Source organism: Scomber japonicus, chromosome 13 (assembly GCF_027409825.1).
Source record: "Scomber japonicus isolate fScoJap1 chromosome 13, fScoJap1.pri, whole genome shotgun sequence".
NCBI lineage: Eukaryota > Metazoa > Chordata > Actinopteri > Scombriformes > Scombridae > Scomber > Scomber japonicus.
In genome coordinates, this window is record NC_070590.1 from 12012909 (window position 1) to 12030954 (window position 18046).

The 18046-nt window shown below is 39.3% G+C and overlaps 1 protein-coding gene across 1 annotated transcript in view; it reads right to left on the reverse strand.

The window, feature by feature from the left end:
• Positions 1–433: 433 nt before the first annotated feature.
• kctd16b (potassium channel tetramerization domain containing 16b) overlaps positions 434–18046 on the reverse strand; it is a 69798-nt gene continuing 52185 nt past the window's right edge. The window contains exon 2 of the mRNA XM_053331977.1: positions 434–897. Within this exon, the coding sequence (XP_053187952.1) occupies positions 434–897 (464 nt within the window). The remainder of the gene's footprint in view (positions 898–18046) is intronic.

Here is an 18046-nt window from a genome sequence, read left to right on the forward strand (position 1 = left end):
GACAGATGACAGCGTGTGCAGGCCAGTAACCCTCAGTAACCTCCAGTGTGGCCATTAGCAAGCCTTCGGTTGGTTGATCTGTTCATAGAGGATGTCTTTCACCCACTTGGATTGGTCCTCTGGGATAAATTATTCAAAGCTCTGAAGCATTCAGCAAGGTACAGCACATACTTACAGTACACACAGTAGGCCTAATCTACATACTCACACATACATACTACATACGTCAATAAGAGAACAGTCTGTTTTTTATGCTTCTTTCAAGCTTCTGTGTAGACGTTCAACCTACTGGCATAAAGGTGGAGTTTTCCCCCAGAAACTGGATTCAAATGAGTCAAGTGTTATCTCCCTTTTGTTGCAAAAGTCATGATCAAAAAACGTGTAAACTGATCCTTGGCTTCATGTGTCTGCTCCCTCTGTTGTGTTTCCTGACTCAGAGGCGGTACTTTCTCAGGAGGTCGGACTGCCACATGTACTTCCTCTCGGGAAACCTCTCAGGGATCTTGATCTTGCGGAAGTCTTGAATGCACTTTTCCAGCTCCTCCTCCACTGTCAGCTTTTCTTTCGCTGGCCTCTTCTTGCAAGTGCTGGTGTCACGGGAGCTCGCTGTGAGCGTGCGCAGCAAGTCACTCTTCCGCCGCTGTTCAGACTGCTGGAGCATGGCGACGGGGCCTTTTTTCAGTGGCCTGTCCAGTGTTTGGACATTAGCGTGGGGGTGTGACTGGCGGCTGACCGGGCCACAGATGACTGTCCCCTGGGGAGAGCTGGCTTCTGACTGGCTCTCAGAGCTGGAGGTGGAAAGCTCATTAAAGGAGGTGCCACTCTCACCCTCGCCATCTCCTTTGTGGTTCTTGCAGCAGCAGTCACATGGAGGGGAGGACCAACGTGATGGGCCACCTGGAAAGAGACAGAACCAGAAATGGAGCTAACATTAGATTCCATGCAAAGCTTTTTTTAACCTTGTCTTTCTTTCTGGACCAATCCTCATGAATATACAAAGAGAAAAATGAGACAGTGAGAAGAAAGTCAAAGTAAGAAGCCCCAAGACAGAAAAGTCAGTTAATGCCAAATAGCCATCACCTAGAACAAAGCGACACAGCATCAAGGACAACTGGCATGCTTCCAGTCTAAGTGAGCTGGCTGACTCCTCTCCCAGATCCACGCTGTCACATGAAACAAGAGGAAGAGCTAAAATCACAATAAATGTATAGATTTATATGCTGCAAATGTGTTTACTGTGAAACACTGAAACCAATTGTAGTTTGACATCATGAAAACTCTACCCAGTCAGTATTATTCTTAGTGATATGCAGGTCAAAAGGTCCAGGTTGTTTCATCACCATGGCTGACTCTATTTCAGTGTATTACAGGTTCTAACTCCATTGAAACAATAGTAAGTAACCTAGATGTCTAAATAGGTTTAGATCATTCAATTTTTTTTGTCCAGCAAACCGCCAAATCAATGCTTACTTGGCCAAAAAGTTGATTCTGGTTAGCAGAATTTAAAAGAAAAGAGCCTTTGCAACCTTTTCTTTCCTTGAACACCAATAGTTGTAGTCTCAAGCAACAGGAAAACAGATGTAGTCAACCATAGCAATTGCTGAAAGGAATCAATTGCCCAGCCTAACATCTGTTTACAGTAGGCTGAAACACTGGGAGGAACCAAAAAAGCACCACACCTCTCACTGCAGGAAACAGCCATTTATTTTTCATGCTAACCTCCTGAATAATTGAAAGGGTATCTGTTGCTGATGGAGTCCGCTCTGTTTAGTGAGAAGAAAGATCAAACTCTTGACACACACACACACACACACACACACACACACACACACACACACACACACACACACACACACATTTTGCCTCCCTTCTGACTGCCAGCCCTACCCCTTACCTTCTACAGTATTACACACACACACACACACACACACACACACACATACACACAAACACAGGCTTCTGCTTTTCATGCATCTTCCATTCATCATGTTCAATAGAACCACATTTCTTTTCATGTGTTGCTGAGCATTTCACTTCAAACAGATTGTACAAGACTATAAATAACTCTGCTTAAAATAAATGTCCTGCTGCTTTTCTTTCTTTTTGTCCTAGGCAGCATATTTAGTTTGTTTAAAGTGAGAGGCAGCAGATAATAAATCAATTCATCCAACCAATATTTGTTCCCTAAGTATGGAGTATTACTTATAAACAGCTAGCACATATTGTAACTTGTTTATGTGAAGAAATACTCTTGGACAGCTTTGACACTCATTTTAACCTTCCCACTGTCATTCCAAATGGCAGGAGGACTAACACAGAACTAAATCTACACACACACACACACACACACACACACACACACACACACACACACACACACACACACACACGTATACACTAATAAACATCACCCCATCAAAGGCAGTACCGGAAATGGAACAGCTTTTCACCCGTACCAGTTCTGGATCTCCTTAATTAAGACTGGCACTTACAAACCCTCAACAAACTTGCATAAAGACACACAGACTTCAGACAAAGACAGAAAATACAGTATTACTAGCACTAGCAGTATTACAATAGTGTAATTTGCAGGTACAGTACACACACATACAAATAGTATCAGCCTCAGATAAAAAGATGTAGTAATTTCAGTATAGAAAATATAACCCCATGATGGGTGCAATGACATCTATTCCCAACCTCTGTTTAGGAACACAAGTTAATTTATGTCACCCAGAGTGAGTAGAGGGCCCTCTGATCGATGAGATGCAGACTCGTAATTGGTGTTTTGAAAAATGGCCCCAGACTGTGGTGAATTGTTAAATCTGCCAGTAGCCAATTTGCCTGTCCAAATAAAATTAACACGATAGGACGGGTAAAGCCTCAGTAACAAACGTCATTTTGTAAAGAGCCCCAGTGTGTGTGTGTGTGTGTGTGTGTGTGTGTGTGTGTGTGTGTGTCTGCGCGCTCTTGCATCTGTACACTTGATATATGACATTTGGATTAAACTTTGGCATTAAGTAATTATAACCACCTCCATTTGAGCTCTTCGCACTGTAAGTCCTGACAGTGATATGCTGCTTTAATTTTCAGGTATTGTAAATGGCTATTAGCCTTGCTAACACTAAAGACTACCAGGGAGGGATCTGATTTATCATTTTGACCAGTCAAACCTTTAGCTTCATGACAAATTGGCTGGCAAATAATTCAATTGAAGACACCAGAGACTATAAAATCCCAAGCAATGATAACTGAGATGTGTATAAGTCATTGAGTCTTGTCTTTGTCCTCACCTACAGAGTGATAATGTAATTATGTTCCCAAAAGAATGGATTCCTATGCAGTGGTGATGCATAATTTCAATGCTAATTGAAATGACAAAAATGTGTTTATGTGTGGACTTGCGTTTCCTCATTGACATTTACACCATATGGTTGCTAATTGAGGTGAAAATTAAACCACTGTTTATGTTAGTTTTGCTTATTCATTTTTTCCCTTCAGTTTGTGTCTGCTTGAATTTCTTTCTGTCTTTCTGTATGGACAAATCACATGACCAGATCATGGTCGAATGTAAGGGCCCTAAATGTCCATCCATAAATAAATCTCTGGTAATTCTGTAACAACACCACTAATTTCATTTTGAAATAAACAAGCCACTGTTTAAACTAAGGGTCCAAATATTTGTCTCAAACTTGATATCTCAGACATCCCTAATCCAATTTTGCTTCACTGTAGATTAATGATGGAATTTGGCAGTGTACTCTGGAGCCTCAAACTTTAAACTGATAGAAGTGCCATAATTAAAGGTTTGAAAGGCAATAGCTGCTACACCAACTGTCTGATTTTGATTATACTGGAGAGGAATGATGCATCTTGTGCAGCGGAAAGAATGCCAGATCCATCACTTTTCCTACATCATGCCTGAACAATCCACTTAATGGGGCACTGTAGTTCTTTAAGTCAATGATTTGACACAGCATGTTGGTGGCTGAGCTGTATAGCGGCAGCAATATTCAGTATGTTTGTGCAGACCTTGCATGTGTTCTAACTCAAACAAATTCTAATTTTCTCCTATGAAATTTAAATTGTTAAAAAAAAACCCTGTATTGTCATAATCATAGGTACACAATATCTTTAGTCTTTTAATGGCATCAATTTTACAGTGTTTATCCTTGACAAGTAAGCAACTCTCCTGAATTATCCACTCACTTGTAAAATAAGCTGGGGTTCATTGTTCATATCAGGCAGGAGATGTCTTGGGGAGAGGGCGTACGCCCTTACTGTCAATCACACCCACATAAATGTCAGCATGTTTGGAAAGATGTAGAATGAATCAGAGGAGGTGGAGTTTCTGTGTGTTACAGGGTGAATGTGTCTGAATTTTAACTGAACACTAGTGGGTTTTTTTGTATTTTAGGGCAACTTTTGACATTTACATCATAAAATCAAGTCATCGACACATCACCTGTTCATTGCTTGTTCTGTCAACTCACTGAGAAAACAAATGAACAGATCAGCGGCCTTACCACAGCCAAACTAGCTAAACTGAATTCAGCCATCGTTGACTCTATTATTTACACCAGGGCTTTCATCAGTAAAATAGGTCTATTTTCTCTTAATCTTGTTTGCTTACATTATTTTAATGACATTGTTTTGCCCAGTGGAGACAGATAAGAAAAGTGGAAAAAAAGAGAGAAGGGAAGGCTCCAGGTCAGATTCGCAGTACACTTCTTCAGGCAGTGGTTTTATGTCTCCCTCAGTAATGACTTTCTTTAATGGCTAAATGGCCCCAGCCGCCTCTCATTAATATAACCTCAATGAATACTACTGTTGGTTCATTTATCTGTTAAATTAAAATACCAACTAGCCAGGAAACAAAGAATATGCTGATGAACTAACATGAACAAACATGTCTTGAGATGACAGCAAACAACCTCACAAACTGCTGTACTATAGCTACACTATACATCATACAGTAGTTTGTGTTGGAGCACAGTAAAATAAAGTTCCTGTATTGTTTAATGCAAAAACAGCAGTGTAAAGGTTAGGGAAATGAACTACTGACTGGAGGGTTCAAACCTGGACCTTTAGGATAAAACTGAGCAAGGAAGCAAATCAGGAGCACTTGCCTTGAGCTTTGAGCAAGGCACTTAATCTTTGCTCAAGGAACAAACAGATGAGACTTTAATTAACAGGGAAGCTTCTGGGTGAGATTGTATTTAACTAGGTAAGTTTGAGGCAGGTATTTTCAACTAAAATAAGCCTTCCCTGGTTAAACATAGATTCTACCTTTTTAAAAAGTGATTTACTCTTGAATAGTCTTTTATACATTTACATAAACTCGCTGACTTTTGTTATGCTGTAGGATGTAGACTATATTTTGTAATGTGATTGTGACGTGTGTGTGTCCATAATAGAAACTGAGTGACAAAAGGAGCAAAAGAAAAGAAGACACTTAGACTTAGTTTTGTCTTTTTCAATGTATGTGTGCATTTCTTTACATATCAGTATGTACTGTCTGTGCATGTCAATGTAAATGCTATCTATATATAGACCTAGTATATGTGGCATCTTGTGAGAAAGTAAGGTCATACTTTCCTTCAGGGCTGATGCGTGTTTGTGTGTATGTGTGAGTGAAAGACAATGCATGGGAATGTACATGCATGATAAGTTAGGGCCTGATATAGGTCAGTTTATGTGCTCCAATATGGCATTGTTCCCTCCACATAGATCATACATGTTGTATTCTGGTGTGTGTGTGTGTGTGTGTGTGTGAGCTACTGGGCACACCAACAGCGTGTGTGTGCACGCCTGTGGTCATCCCTCAGTGTGTAAGTGACATTGGCCTTGGAACTATTATCTGTATGCCATTGGGCAGAGAAAGGGAGGCTGGTGTCAGGTGGGGTTCCCATTCATGTCATCAGAGGTGTCAGACTGTCGGCTGTGCCTCTGGCCAGCATCACTCAGTACACACACCCTTGCTCTATGTGTGTGTGCCTGTGTGTGTGTGTGTCTTATATGTGCAGCATTTGATTCATGTGTTCTCATGTTGTTTCTCTTCCAGGAAGCTGAGCAGAAGGTCTGACTGAAGTCTAATGGCTGTCACATGCTATTAGATACACACACACATAAACACAAACACACACGCACATGCACACTCCCACACAAACACAATGATTCCTGACAGGTGCTTTAGGCTCTGATGTATTGATCTCAGCAGGAATGTCCACAGCTTGTGTTAGCCGGCCAGACCTGGCTGACTCACACTGCACTCACAATAGAATAGAATAAACACACACACTAACCCTACACCCCAAAAAATAAACCACACACACATGCACACACACAAACCTTTTTTGTTTGAACTTAAGAAAAAAAATCATGTTAGCTATCATCTGTCATCTGGTTACTGTCTTGAATGAGCAACTGAGAAAACATGTTTTCTAATGTATTAATATGTGAATATTTATGATGGTTTTGCACCATATGCCTCAACATCTATACGTGTCAAGTTATTTTCTCTGCTGTTAACATGATTGCTTATAATTGATGAGTTTTTTTTCTTTTATTCTCTTTCTGTCAGCCAAATAACACGTTTTGCCACATTTGCTTGCATAACACAGCCCCAACATCTGCCTTAACTCTAACAATACCATCTATTGACCTAAACATGACCACTTGACATGTAAATCTTGTCATGATCGTACACAGCCTGGAGCTAGGCTCTCATTGAAAACCATAGCAAATCAATGACTGGGTGCATCTGTCTTCTCTCATCCCCATTTGAGCTGAAATCCCACTGAAGTTTGTAAAAGCTATGAGAGTCCCAACAGACTCAGATATTTACCTCATTATTATATATCCTTATGAACAGAGCTTCAAGCAAAAATAAGGAAATGCTACTCACACTGGAGTATTTTCTGATCATATAAGCATGAAATGAGTTTAAACACATTCCAAACATTAATTTTGCAGTTTAAAAAACCCCCACAAAAAACAATCTTGTCTGTCCTTCCTCTACTCATTTCTTTTAATTTTGTTTTATTTCCTTGTGCCATCTCTTTGTTTTTGTCAACTCTTTTCACCTTTCTCTCTCCCTCTCCACATTCATCTCCCCTCCACCATTCCTCTCCTAATGCCTGTATCGATGAGTTGGCGCATCAGTGGAAGTGTATGGACGATTGCCCTCTGATTGATTTCTGTCATACAGCCTCTCAGCACTGGGAGGCTGTTCGCTTGAGATAAATGATGTTGGCACAACAAAAACAAATAAACCTCTTCTATCTATCACTCCTCTCTGTCTTCTCTTTTTTTCTGTCTCCCACCTCAACTCCTGTCTCTTACTCAGTCTCCTACATTCTATTCCATCTTTCTCTCTAAAGATTGAGGTTTCAGTTTCTCTCTCTTCATTAGTCATTTTTCAATTATGTGTTTTTTCCAAATTTATTATCTCTGTCTTACTTTCTGTTTCTCTGATTTGCCTCATTTTGGCAAGTAAGTCAAGAGCCCTGATAGAAAGTTTTGTGTATCTGATTCCTGCATGGCTCCAAAACCTTTTTTTTTTTGTGGCAGTTCATTTCAGTATTCGAGTTCAATTAGACAACAGATTAAATAATTCAGTAATTCTGGATATAATGCAAATTAACTTTGGGGTCTTAGATGATAATCAGAAAGCACAAAACACAGCTCGAAGTTAAGAAGAAAACACAAGGAAAAGGTCACTGAATGGAAAGAGTTCTAATTGAGTAATTTCAGCATCTGTTTCGACTGACATCATCATCTCAAGTCCCCCTCCACTCAAAAATATGTTTTTCTTCTCGTTCCTTCAGTTGGATGTTTGAATGATGTATGTACAGAGTTTGACATCAGAAGGCTGTTTACAAATTCATCTGCTGAAAGTGGAACATTTCTCTCAATCATTGAAAACCTGATATTAAGGTGTTGGCCTACAAGCATGATTTGTGAATTCACAAGTAGTTATGAAGTCAATCCTTGACCAATAGAAATTTCCACTAGTGTGATGTGTAAACTGGAAGCCTTCAGTGCACATACATAGAGAATAGATTTTTCAGTGAGCTAAGAAACATCTTCTGTCCAGCAGGAAATCTTTTAAAATGAAATATATGCATATCCAAAGATTCTCAATATTTTAAATGAGAGGTGATCTTTAAGTGAAATACTGATACAAATATGTATACTTGGACAATGTTATGCACTGTAATATCAAGGCTTATTTATTGATGATGTTCAGCAATTAACCTTTTTGTCTCTACCTTGCCTCAGGCTGTCTCATCTCATCTACTTCTATCCAAATACCAATTTCATTCAGCATTTTGCATGAAACCGTCGGAAACATAGAGAGATCAGAACTTGTTGCATCATAGTTAATATCACGTCAAGTCAAACTCGATGCCTTTTGAATGCAATTTTACTGGTATTAAATGGAAGAAGTATCGGAAAAAGACAGGAGCCCTTGTGAAACTTAGAGTAACTTGATGGTGTTTTAGATCATTTTAAATTTTGCAACCAACCATTGGAAGGTCAATATCCACTGTAGCTGTTGAATTCCTTAATGCAATGTTGTGTCCCTCAACATTAGCCTTATGTGCAGGACAAAGTATACTAAACAATAATCTAGAGCAGCACTGGAATATACAGTATAACTCTTTCATAACTGCAAATGTAACTAAATCAGTGTCATTCATTTATGCTTATCAGGCTGCAGAAACTCCACATGAAGGAGCTGTTGAGTCATTGTCAGTTTATTTCTATAGATGCCAAACCCACCACTTATCAGATAGGGAGGTAATAGCATCAGCAAATTACACCTACAGATGTTGCCATTGTTGCCACTTATAGGTAAAGAAAGAATAAAAGCTGCTTTTTTAACACCACCTGCAGGCAATGAGTGTCACAGCTGCAGTTTCTTTCTTGGTAAATTCTTTGGAGGCTTCACATAATACCTGTACCACCTGTTGGCAAAAATTAAATAGATTACAGATTTAACATCAGCCTGTTACACTGTCCTCCAGTGGATGTCAAATGCTTGAATAGTACAGTTCAGATGTGGCTGAACACCAAATATTATCTTCTTTAAAATATTTTGTTTTCTAACTTTTTCCAGCACATGGACCATGAGACAAGTGACCCTATGTTCACACTGATAAACTTATTTATGCAGCACCTCAGTTAAGCCTCTGTCTTAGACAGATCATTATAGCTCCGGTCTCAATCAGCCCACTCTCAGCTTCATGAAGCTGCACCTCAGCTGACTCACAGTAGTTCAGCATGCTATGGACTTCACTTATTTTATCAGTTCTTCACTCAAAATACTAAAGTCTCAGCTACATCTGTACATGTTTGATCACAAATCCAATATGCAATACCTATGTGGACAACATGAAGTTCATGGAACAACCTCTGTGTGAACTAATCTGATGTCATCACAAGAAGGAAGTAGAGGTTACAGTGCAAACTATGTTTGAAATCAAATATATTCAAACATCATAACAGAATGTATAAGAAAATCACATAAAGCAAAGTTATGTCCCCTTTAAATACCCATATTTACCCAACTTGCAAAGAGTCCTGCAGTTCTGACATTGGCTGAGCTTAGCTTTTAGATGCTTCATATCAATAATACTGTATGCCCTTGTTTGTTTTCCTTCATCACATCCCTGTCCACTGGATGAGAAACCCTGGATTACACTATTACATTAAGTATTTGTAAAAGACTGCAATTACAACATAATGCCACAAGGATAAAATATAAGCCACAAGCTTTTCTGTGTAAGCCTCAATGTCTACACTCCATAAGCCTCAAATTGTGCACTGTGTTTTACAATCAGAGCACTGGTGGCTTTGATCGCATACTTTATTGCTGCACTTTCACAGTTTTGAAAGGACTTACAAATGGATCTCACCCCTTATATGCTATCACTACAACCGTAAGGAAAGTTCAGATTTTATGACTGAGTGTTCAGACTGCCATAATAAAAACAAAGTGAGAGAAAGATATAAAGAGTTTGTTCCTCTCTTGAGCATCAGACCAATGTGTAGCACCATAGAGAATCAATCAGAAAAGAGGGAAAATGAAACGCTAGCTGTACTCTGAATGATTTTCTGGGCATATGAGTCTATTTTCTGGTTCAGAGCTGATGTTGCTGCTTTAAAATGGATTTTATTTTAGTTCAAACACTCTGACGAATGATCTTTGGGTCCACAAAGTCAGTCTTCTTTTCATCGTTAACAGAGTTGCTCACAGCACTAAAGCATAACCTGATGTCATCTCAAGTTAAATGTAATAGTAATGTGATAATGTGTTAATCCCTACAAGGAGATTCTTATTTCTATTTTTTTGTTTTAAACATGCCCTCGTCCACAGAAAGGTCGAGAGAACAGCAATTAAAGTTGGCAATGATTCAGCATCTTGCCCAAGGACACTTCATTGTGACAGATGCTGGTCAAGTGAGGAGCCTGAACCCGCAGGAGCCTGCTTTACGTCTCAGCTGTCTGGCTTTTAGCTGTGAGAAGAAGCTTGGTTGGTCAGATATTGATTAAACTGTCCTTGGCACTGGGGATGAGTTCTGGACAAAGACGTCAGCTGTCCAATAAAAATTCAGCATATTCAAGCGTGTATTCCTAAACAGATTGTTGATTCAAGCGATATTTGCAATGTTGGCATAATATATAACAAAAATGAAGCATTTCTTCTCCATTCCCTCCCTCCTTCTCTCTCTATACTTCACCATCTCTCTCTTGATGCAGCGTGATTAGTTCCTCGTAAGACAGCATGAAATGATGTGTTTGACTGTTCAGCTTCTTAAACCAGCCACTTCTTTTATGCCAGCATTTCCTCAGCCCTGTATTTAATGACCGTATGTCTCAGTGAGTGTTCCTACACTCAAGGTTGTTTTGTTTTGTGTGTTGATGCTCAGTGAAAGTGCCTCTCTTCCCAACAAGCAGGTGTTACATTTCGCTTAGGATTCTTCTTTCGGGATGGTTTAAACATAATGGAAAATAAACAGTGTGTAAAATTTAGTTGCATCTAGTTGAAAGGACTTGGCAGAACTGGAATATGTTCATAAGTATGTTTATAAGTATGTATGTGTATAATCACCTGAAATTAATCATTGTTTTTGTTACCTCAAAATTGGCCCCTTTTTTGTGAGTTTCGCGGCCACTGTAGGTTCTCCTATATGCTTGAAGGTGAGGGGTATTCATTTGTTTGCAATCTGCAACCTCATTCCTATAGATGCCAATAAATCCTACACACTGGTCTTGTAATGTCTGACATAGAGCAGCAGTGCCCTGTCCTTATACACTAAAACTAACTGTAACAATGGGGACATGCAGTTTGAAACACTTCAGAGTAGCTGTGCTGATGCAGGCTCGGTGAAACTTTCCTCTTAAAGACCAATCCTACTGATTATTAATCAAGTCTGCTCTCCAAATGTTCAAAAACTTTCCATTTTAGAGGGTTTTTTTCTCTTCACCAGCCTCTGTTAGCATTCATTAATAATACTTGTGGAAATCATCACTTGCAAACCACCACATCCAGACTGTTCTCATAAACATTCATCGTGATGCAAATTATTGGTCCTTTTCTTAGAAACCGCCAACTCTGGTCTGTCTTGCTCGCCTCGCACTTAATACCAGGCCGTCATTGCTCACACTGTTGCTGTTTTTAGTCACTACTTCCCTTTAATTAGCATGCATATTAAAAAATGTTAGAGGACAAAAAATCAAAGTAGGGACTGTAGTATTTCCATGAGTTTGATCTACATGTTATTATGGCATGATACATTATCATTGTATTTGGACTTCTACATTACTTTTTTGGCAATATTTGTGTCAGTTATCTTGTTTCTGTGGATTATCTTTGTAAACTGTCCACTGGTAACTAGTAATTTTATGGCTTTTATTTCAGTTTGTATTCTTGTATCATGTCTGCCATTGAGCACAATCTCTCTCTCTCTCTCTCTCTCTCTCTCTCTCTCTCCCTCTCCCTCTCACAGTCTTTTGTTTTTTTACTTCTATTTTGATCGAGTAAGGTGTGCACTGGATAGCGCCTGATCAAGCCCACTTGTGGTATCTTTGCATATGTGTAAATACATAGAACAAACTCGAAATCCACAGATCTGTCAATCAATCCTAAAGCTACTATTTCACACAGTATTGGTGCAGGAGGTAAATATATGACGGAGTGAAAAACAAATCAGAAATAGTAACAGCAGCAGCAGTTTACATGCAGATGGAACATTCACAGTGTAGCATTGCCAGTTTTTTGGGCCTATTTCAAATGTTCACATGTGAATGTGACTTTTGTCCCCTGCATGCTAACATGGGTGATTAATAGGGGCCTATGGCCAGGTGATTCTCTACAGTGAAAAAAATAGTGGTTTTTGATCAGAAATCAACCAGCAAGCAGCCTAAAGCAGCAGGAAATGTTGGCACCATGCAGAGGAAAATACAGACCACAGGTACAGCAAGACACTGTGATATTGATAAATAAAACAACTAAACTCAACAGTCAAGAAGAAGGTTTGAAAGAATTTAGGACAGAAATGAAATATTTTCATCGTTTTTTAAACTGACCCCAAGAAGGATTAGAATGACTTTTTTCCATTTAGGTTTCATTAATGATTTTCCATGACAAACATACAAGAAATACAGTAAATACTAAAAAGAATCATACTAAAATCTGATAAATCTCCTCTGGACAAAACAAGATGATTTATTTGGTTGGATTTTGTGTTTAAAATGAACAGATAAAACAGTGAGCTTCAAGAGCTTACACAGAGGGAACATTTGTCCAAAGTGTTATGTATATTGACACATTTGTGGTAATAAAAGTGCACACTGGATATCGCTACTGACAAACAGAAATGCCCCGCCAGATCGTCCAGTGATGAATTATCTGCAGATGATGTCAGCACAAACAAACAAGGCTGTAATCGGCAAACAATTGCACGACCATTATCACTGCCCAGCAGAGTGCTCACCAGCCACTATCTGTCCCCTCTGTGTCACACACGTTCACTCATTATCCATCTGTTACACACACACACAAAAGGTTGAGAAGGTTACTTTCTAAATGTAATTGCTTACAGATTACTGAATGTCTCCGAATGGCTGTAGTAATCCTGACACTGTGCTGACTGTGATGATTTCAATTGTACTGTATCTGGATGACTCTGTTTGCAAAATGGAATCTGAGGTTAAAAGACCTTTCATTTTTACTTTATATAACCCAGCTATTATCATCAGTTGCAAAAAAGATCAGCCGTTTTTATCATGTAAAGATGAGATTATTAATTAATCTTTTTTTTTTCGTGATCAGCAACTGTCTCTCATTTTCTTCTCTTCTCCTTTCCCCTCTGGTCTCTATCTATCTCATTTTCGCTTAGTTTCTATCCTCTCGTTTCATCCAGTCTCAATCAATCTACTTTCTTTGTCTCTCCAATCTGTCATCTGACCCCTTTTTCCCACTGTACCCCTTTTTCCCAACATAATGGACTGTCTTTACAGTTTTTTTCTCTATCTGCCTTCTCTCTTTCTTCCTTTAGTTTCAGTGCCACTTCTTTTTCTCAACATCTTTTACTCCTTCCTCTCTCAATGGAAACTGACGATGATGCTTAAGTAACATTTCTTCTGTGATGCTATGTAGTAGCTAGGCAGTGAGGGTTGTGACAGTCATTTTAGGTGTCCATAACAATAGCCCTGGCCTACTATTTACATATGAACCCACCTCAATTTATAATACATTCATTCCTCCTCCAATGCTCAGTGGCCCATGTATCAGTTATACCTACTTAGTAGCAGATAGAACCATCTTTTGCCTGCAGGCCATCCTGAATTTGTGAGACTTTTAATCAACAGTGTGCAGGACATGTTTAATAAGAATCTCAGCCTATCTGACAGGTATCCTTTTCTGTCATTCTTCAGACATTTTCATCCACTGACTGCTGCTGTTTTTTGTTTATTGTCATCCTCAGGAGGCTAAAGACACTTTGGTGCATGAAAATCCAGAGAGACTGGCACTTTTTGGAGTGGTAATGATAATACCATGCTCAGTTAATTAAGTCACACATCTTGTCCGTTGTGATGTGCGAAACTCTCAGCAGCGTCTTCATGACTGACCACATTACTGAGCTGTTTGTAACTATAAGTGAATGTAATAAAGTGGCCACTCATGTAGAAAAGCATTTTAACTTCAGCTTATGGCTTGATCACTTACTCATAGTTATATCAGTTAGCTAAGGAATGTTGTGGAGATGATTATAAAGGCTCATCCAAGAAACTTAACAGGTCTGATAATCTAACTGGTGAGTTTCTCTGAAGTCTTGAAACCTTTTTTTTCTCTTTTTTTATGTTGCATGCAAGTAAAGCAAAGGGCATTATGTACTAATATGAGACACGTATTACTGCTATGTTTCATGCTTGGCAGGTATAGCTCTACAAGAGCTCATGAATAGTCAACCACAGCCTCATGTGGCCACTTGGATTTAACACGTCATGAGACTGGCACTGATTTCACCTGAGGAGTCTGCAGCCAGATATCTCAAGTGTTTGGGCAGCTATTGTGTTGTCCAGTTTTTTTGGCCTGGATGCCTGTGTGTGCATGACTGAGACGTCTGTGAGGAGTGGTGGACTGTCAGGAACAATCTAGGCTGGCATCTATCAAATTTAACAGATACAGACAATAATCAGATCAGAGAACAAACTGCAAAGATACTCACACTGACAAATGAAAGGAGAGTTAAAAACAAACATGAGATTCTGGTTTTATGACTGTGAATCTCAATCTGTGCAGATGTCCAGGAAGGATGGTTGGAGTAATGAAAGGATTGAATGAAAACTGCAGGAATCAAAAGATTAAGAAAGGCTGTTGTTGGCTCTGAAAGGTATCCAGACTGAAAGGCGTCTGATCAATACAACCTTATCATGGTGTTAAATCTTCTCATATCCTGGCAGGACTCTCTGTACTTGGCCTCTTTATCTCTGATTCCATCATGCTCTCTTTTTTTTACTTGATCTGTTTTATTATTTTTAAGCAGCGACTACATGGTTCAGAAATGTTTTCCTTCATTGAGAGGAGAGGCTGAGAGAGGAAACAGGTGTGATGGGCTCTGGGGGAATTTTGGTCTGAGGCCAGAAAGGATAATTTTCAATTTAAGCAGGGTTTCCCTACTGCACCATATCTCTCTTTTTTTAAGCGTTCTCTCATCCAGGTGGCTGTCAGAGTGCATGCTTATGAGAGGTGAACATCTCATCACCATGAACTCTTTGAAAACAAAACACTATGTGAACTTGAGAACTGCATTTCTCTCTCTTTACTCTCCACTCTAAGCATCTACTCCATGTTAAGTGCCTCAGTCTGGAACATCATCTGTAAATGGCTCGTCACAGTTGACCCATTTCACCTGAAGTATATCCAACAGGGAGTTCCAGAAACAGCACAGGCAAGAACGTGCAGGAAAAAGCATGGCTAGTGAACCAAAAAGAATAAGATATCCCCTGAGGGGAAATGACATTATTTACCATAGCCTACTGTAAATCTCTACATGTTGATGCTCTCTCTTTCTATGTCTCCAAAGCTAGCTCATTTGGCAGTTTTCGCCTTCATTTTTTCATTTCTTTTGCTGCTTTCTCTTCCTGCTTCCCTGCCAGTCATCCATTGTGTTGACCATTTGCAGGCATTTTATTAAAACTGGAGACATTATTTTTCTCTCTGTGTGGTTGCTCTGATTTAAGATACTGCTGATTCTACGCTGGTGCCAGTCATTATGAGGTTGACAGAAAAAAAAGGGAACAAAATGAGGGAAAAGCAAAAAAGAAACAGCTTGGACACACAACATCTACATCATGCATGTGGCTCAAAGCGGTCTGTGTGATTGTTAGCTTGCCTATCTGGGCGCTTTCTCAGTTTATGCAAATGTGTGTTTGTGAACAAATCAGTGTACAACATTATTTCAAATATCATCAGGGTGTACAGGCCAAATATGACCGTGTTAGTGTCAGTGATGACAATGACAAAGCTGGACTGCTGGTTACCAACCATGGCATTTCAAAGGTGGTGCAGCCTTGAAGGCATCCGCTTTGAAATAGAGTTGGAACAGGAGCAGTTTTGGAGAACCACAAGCTCTGGACAGTTTCCCAGGGGCCTCATTAGGGACTACACATGATTGGTAGATGGAGGAAGTGGGGTGCAGTCACCAATCCATACACACAACAAAACAAATCACAAGTTCTCACACTCATGCACATGAACACACTCGTGGCTTCTCTATCTGTCTCTCTTGCCCACATGCATTCATACATGCAGGCACATAGCAGGGGGCGAAAAGAAAGCCTTAGAGCATGACAGAGCGCAAAAGTAATTGGCAGTAAAGTGATGTGTCAGGACTGCTGTGTACACCAAGCCTCATGCAAATGGCAGAAACAAGTTTAGACAGATGGGTAGAAAAAAATGATAGTGTTACTTGAAATTTCTTTACTGCAAAAGCCAAAGGAGCTAATTGAAACCTCAGTGTTTAGTGTGCTATGCTGTTATTTTGTCAGTTTAGTTAATTAATTTCATGCAGTTTTTTGGGGTGTGTGTGTTTGTGTATATGTGTGAATGTGTGCGTGTGTTTGGGTCATTAGCTACAACAGCTTTGGCTCATTGTGACTTCCAGAGCGTCTCCAGAGTTGATCTCATGCTAAGTGTCATTAAGCCACTCGTCTTTTCACGCAGCTGGTGAGGATGAGTGTGTATATCTCAATGTGCTTGTGTGTGTGTGTGTGTGTGTATATACTGCGAGCAGGCTGTGTTCCGACACCCTACATTTAATTCTTCTACAGCTCACTGACAGAGCTCCATATGGTGTCTCTCAGTTTGTACCTCATACACCCATCACAGTGTCTGATTTATGCTTTTTTAATAGGCAGGCTCTCAAACATACACACCAATACAGAACGGACACACACACACACACACACACACACACACACACACACACACACACACACACACACACACACACACACACACACACACACACACACACACAGGACAGACAACTTATTAATGATGCAGTAAAACAACTCACAATATGCCCCTGAATGTAACCATTTTACAATAGGGAGTGTTGGTGATTCAACATAGAGACGATGCGTACTTCAAGACTGTCAATATCTCTCACAGCTCTTGAAGTGAAGTACATGAGCAAATACCAACTTTCCTATATACTGTGAAAAGTTTTTTTTTTTTTTTAATATATATGACAAGGACTTTTGGCTCAGCAAACTGAAGCATTAGTGTACAGTACCATTTGCTCACTATGTCAAAGTTTAAATTCAACCCACATAATCATCTGCTCTCCCTTGCATATAATCCCTGTCACTCTTCACTTTCAGCCATACTAGATACTATATAGACTGATCGAAATGTCAAGTATAATTCTATTTAATATACTCCAAAGAGAGACACTTACCATGGTTAAAATATATATATTTTTTTAACATTCTATTTCATTTATCCTGGGGATTTGAACATAGGAGGATACATTATATGTATTTTTTTAGCTAATATGTTAGACTGTAGTTTTATATGTGTAACAAGCTAATATGATTATTAGATTACTAGCACTGTAAGTGTTACATAAGCATAATTGTATATACTATTGAATATATCATTGTTATGTAGATCGCCAATGCTTTTCAAGTTGTAAGTGGAATACTATGTATTATTTATCTTAATAATATAATTAATAAACGTAGAGTCACATTTTGAAAATCTTTTATACCAGAGCTTCATCTGAGAAAAAAAGCAAAATCGAGGATTTTGTGCCTCCAGGCTGCTCAGGTAGTCTTCAATAATTATGCATATGCACTGTATATGCACATGCATGCTAATGGAATACCACCAGTTACCTCTGGCACATACAGTCAAGCTTGTTTGTCACTTTCTTTCAGGTAGACTCCTACTGTTTAATAACATACAGACATTTCCCTGTAATGACCCCAGGAGGCACAGTAGGAGGGTCTGAATTTGCTCATTTCT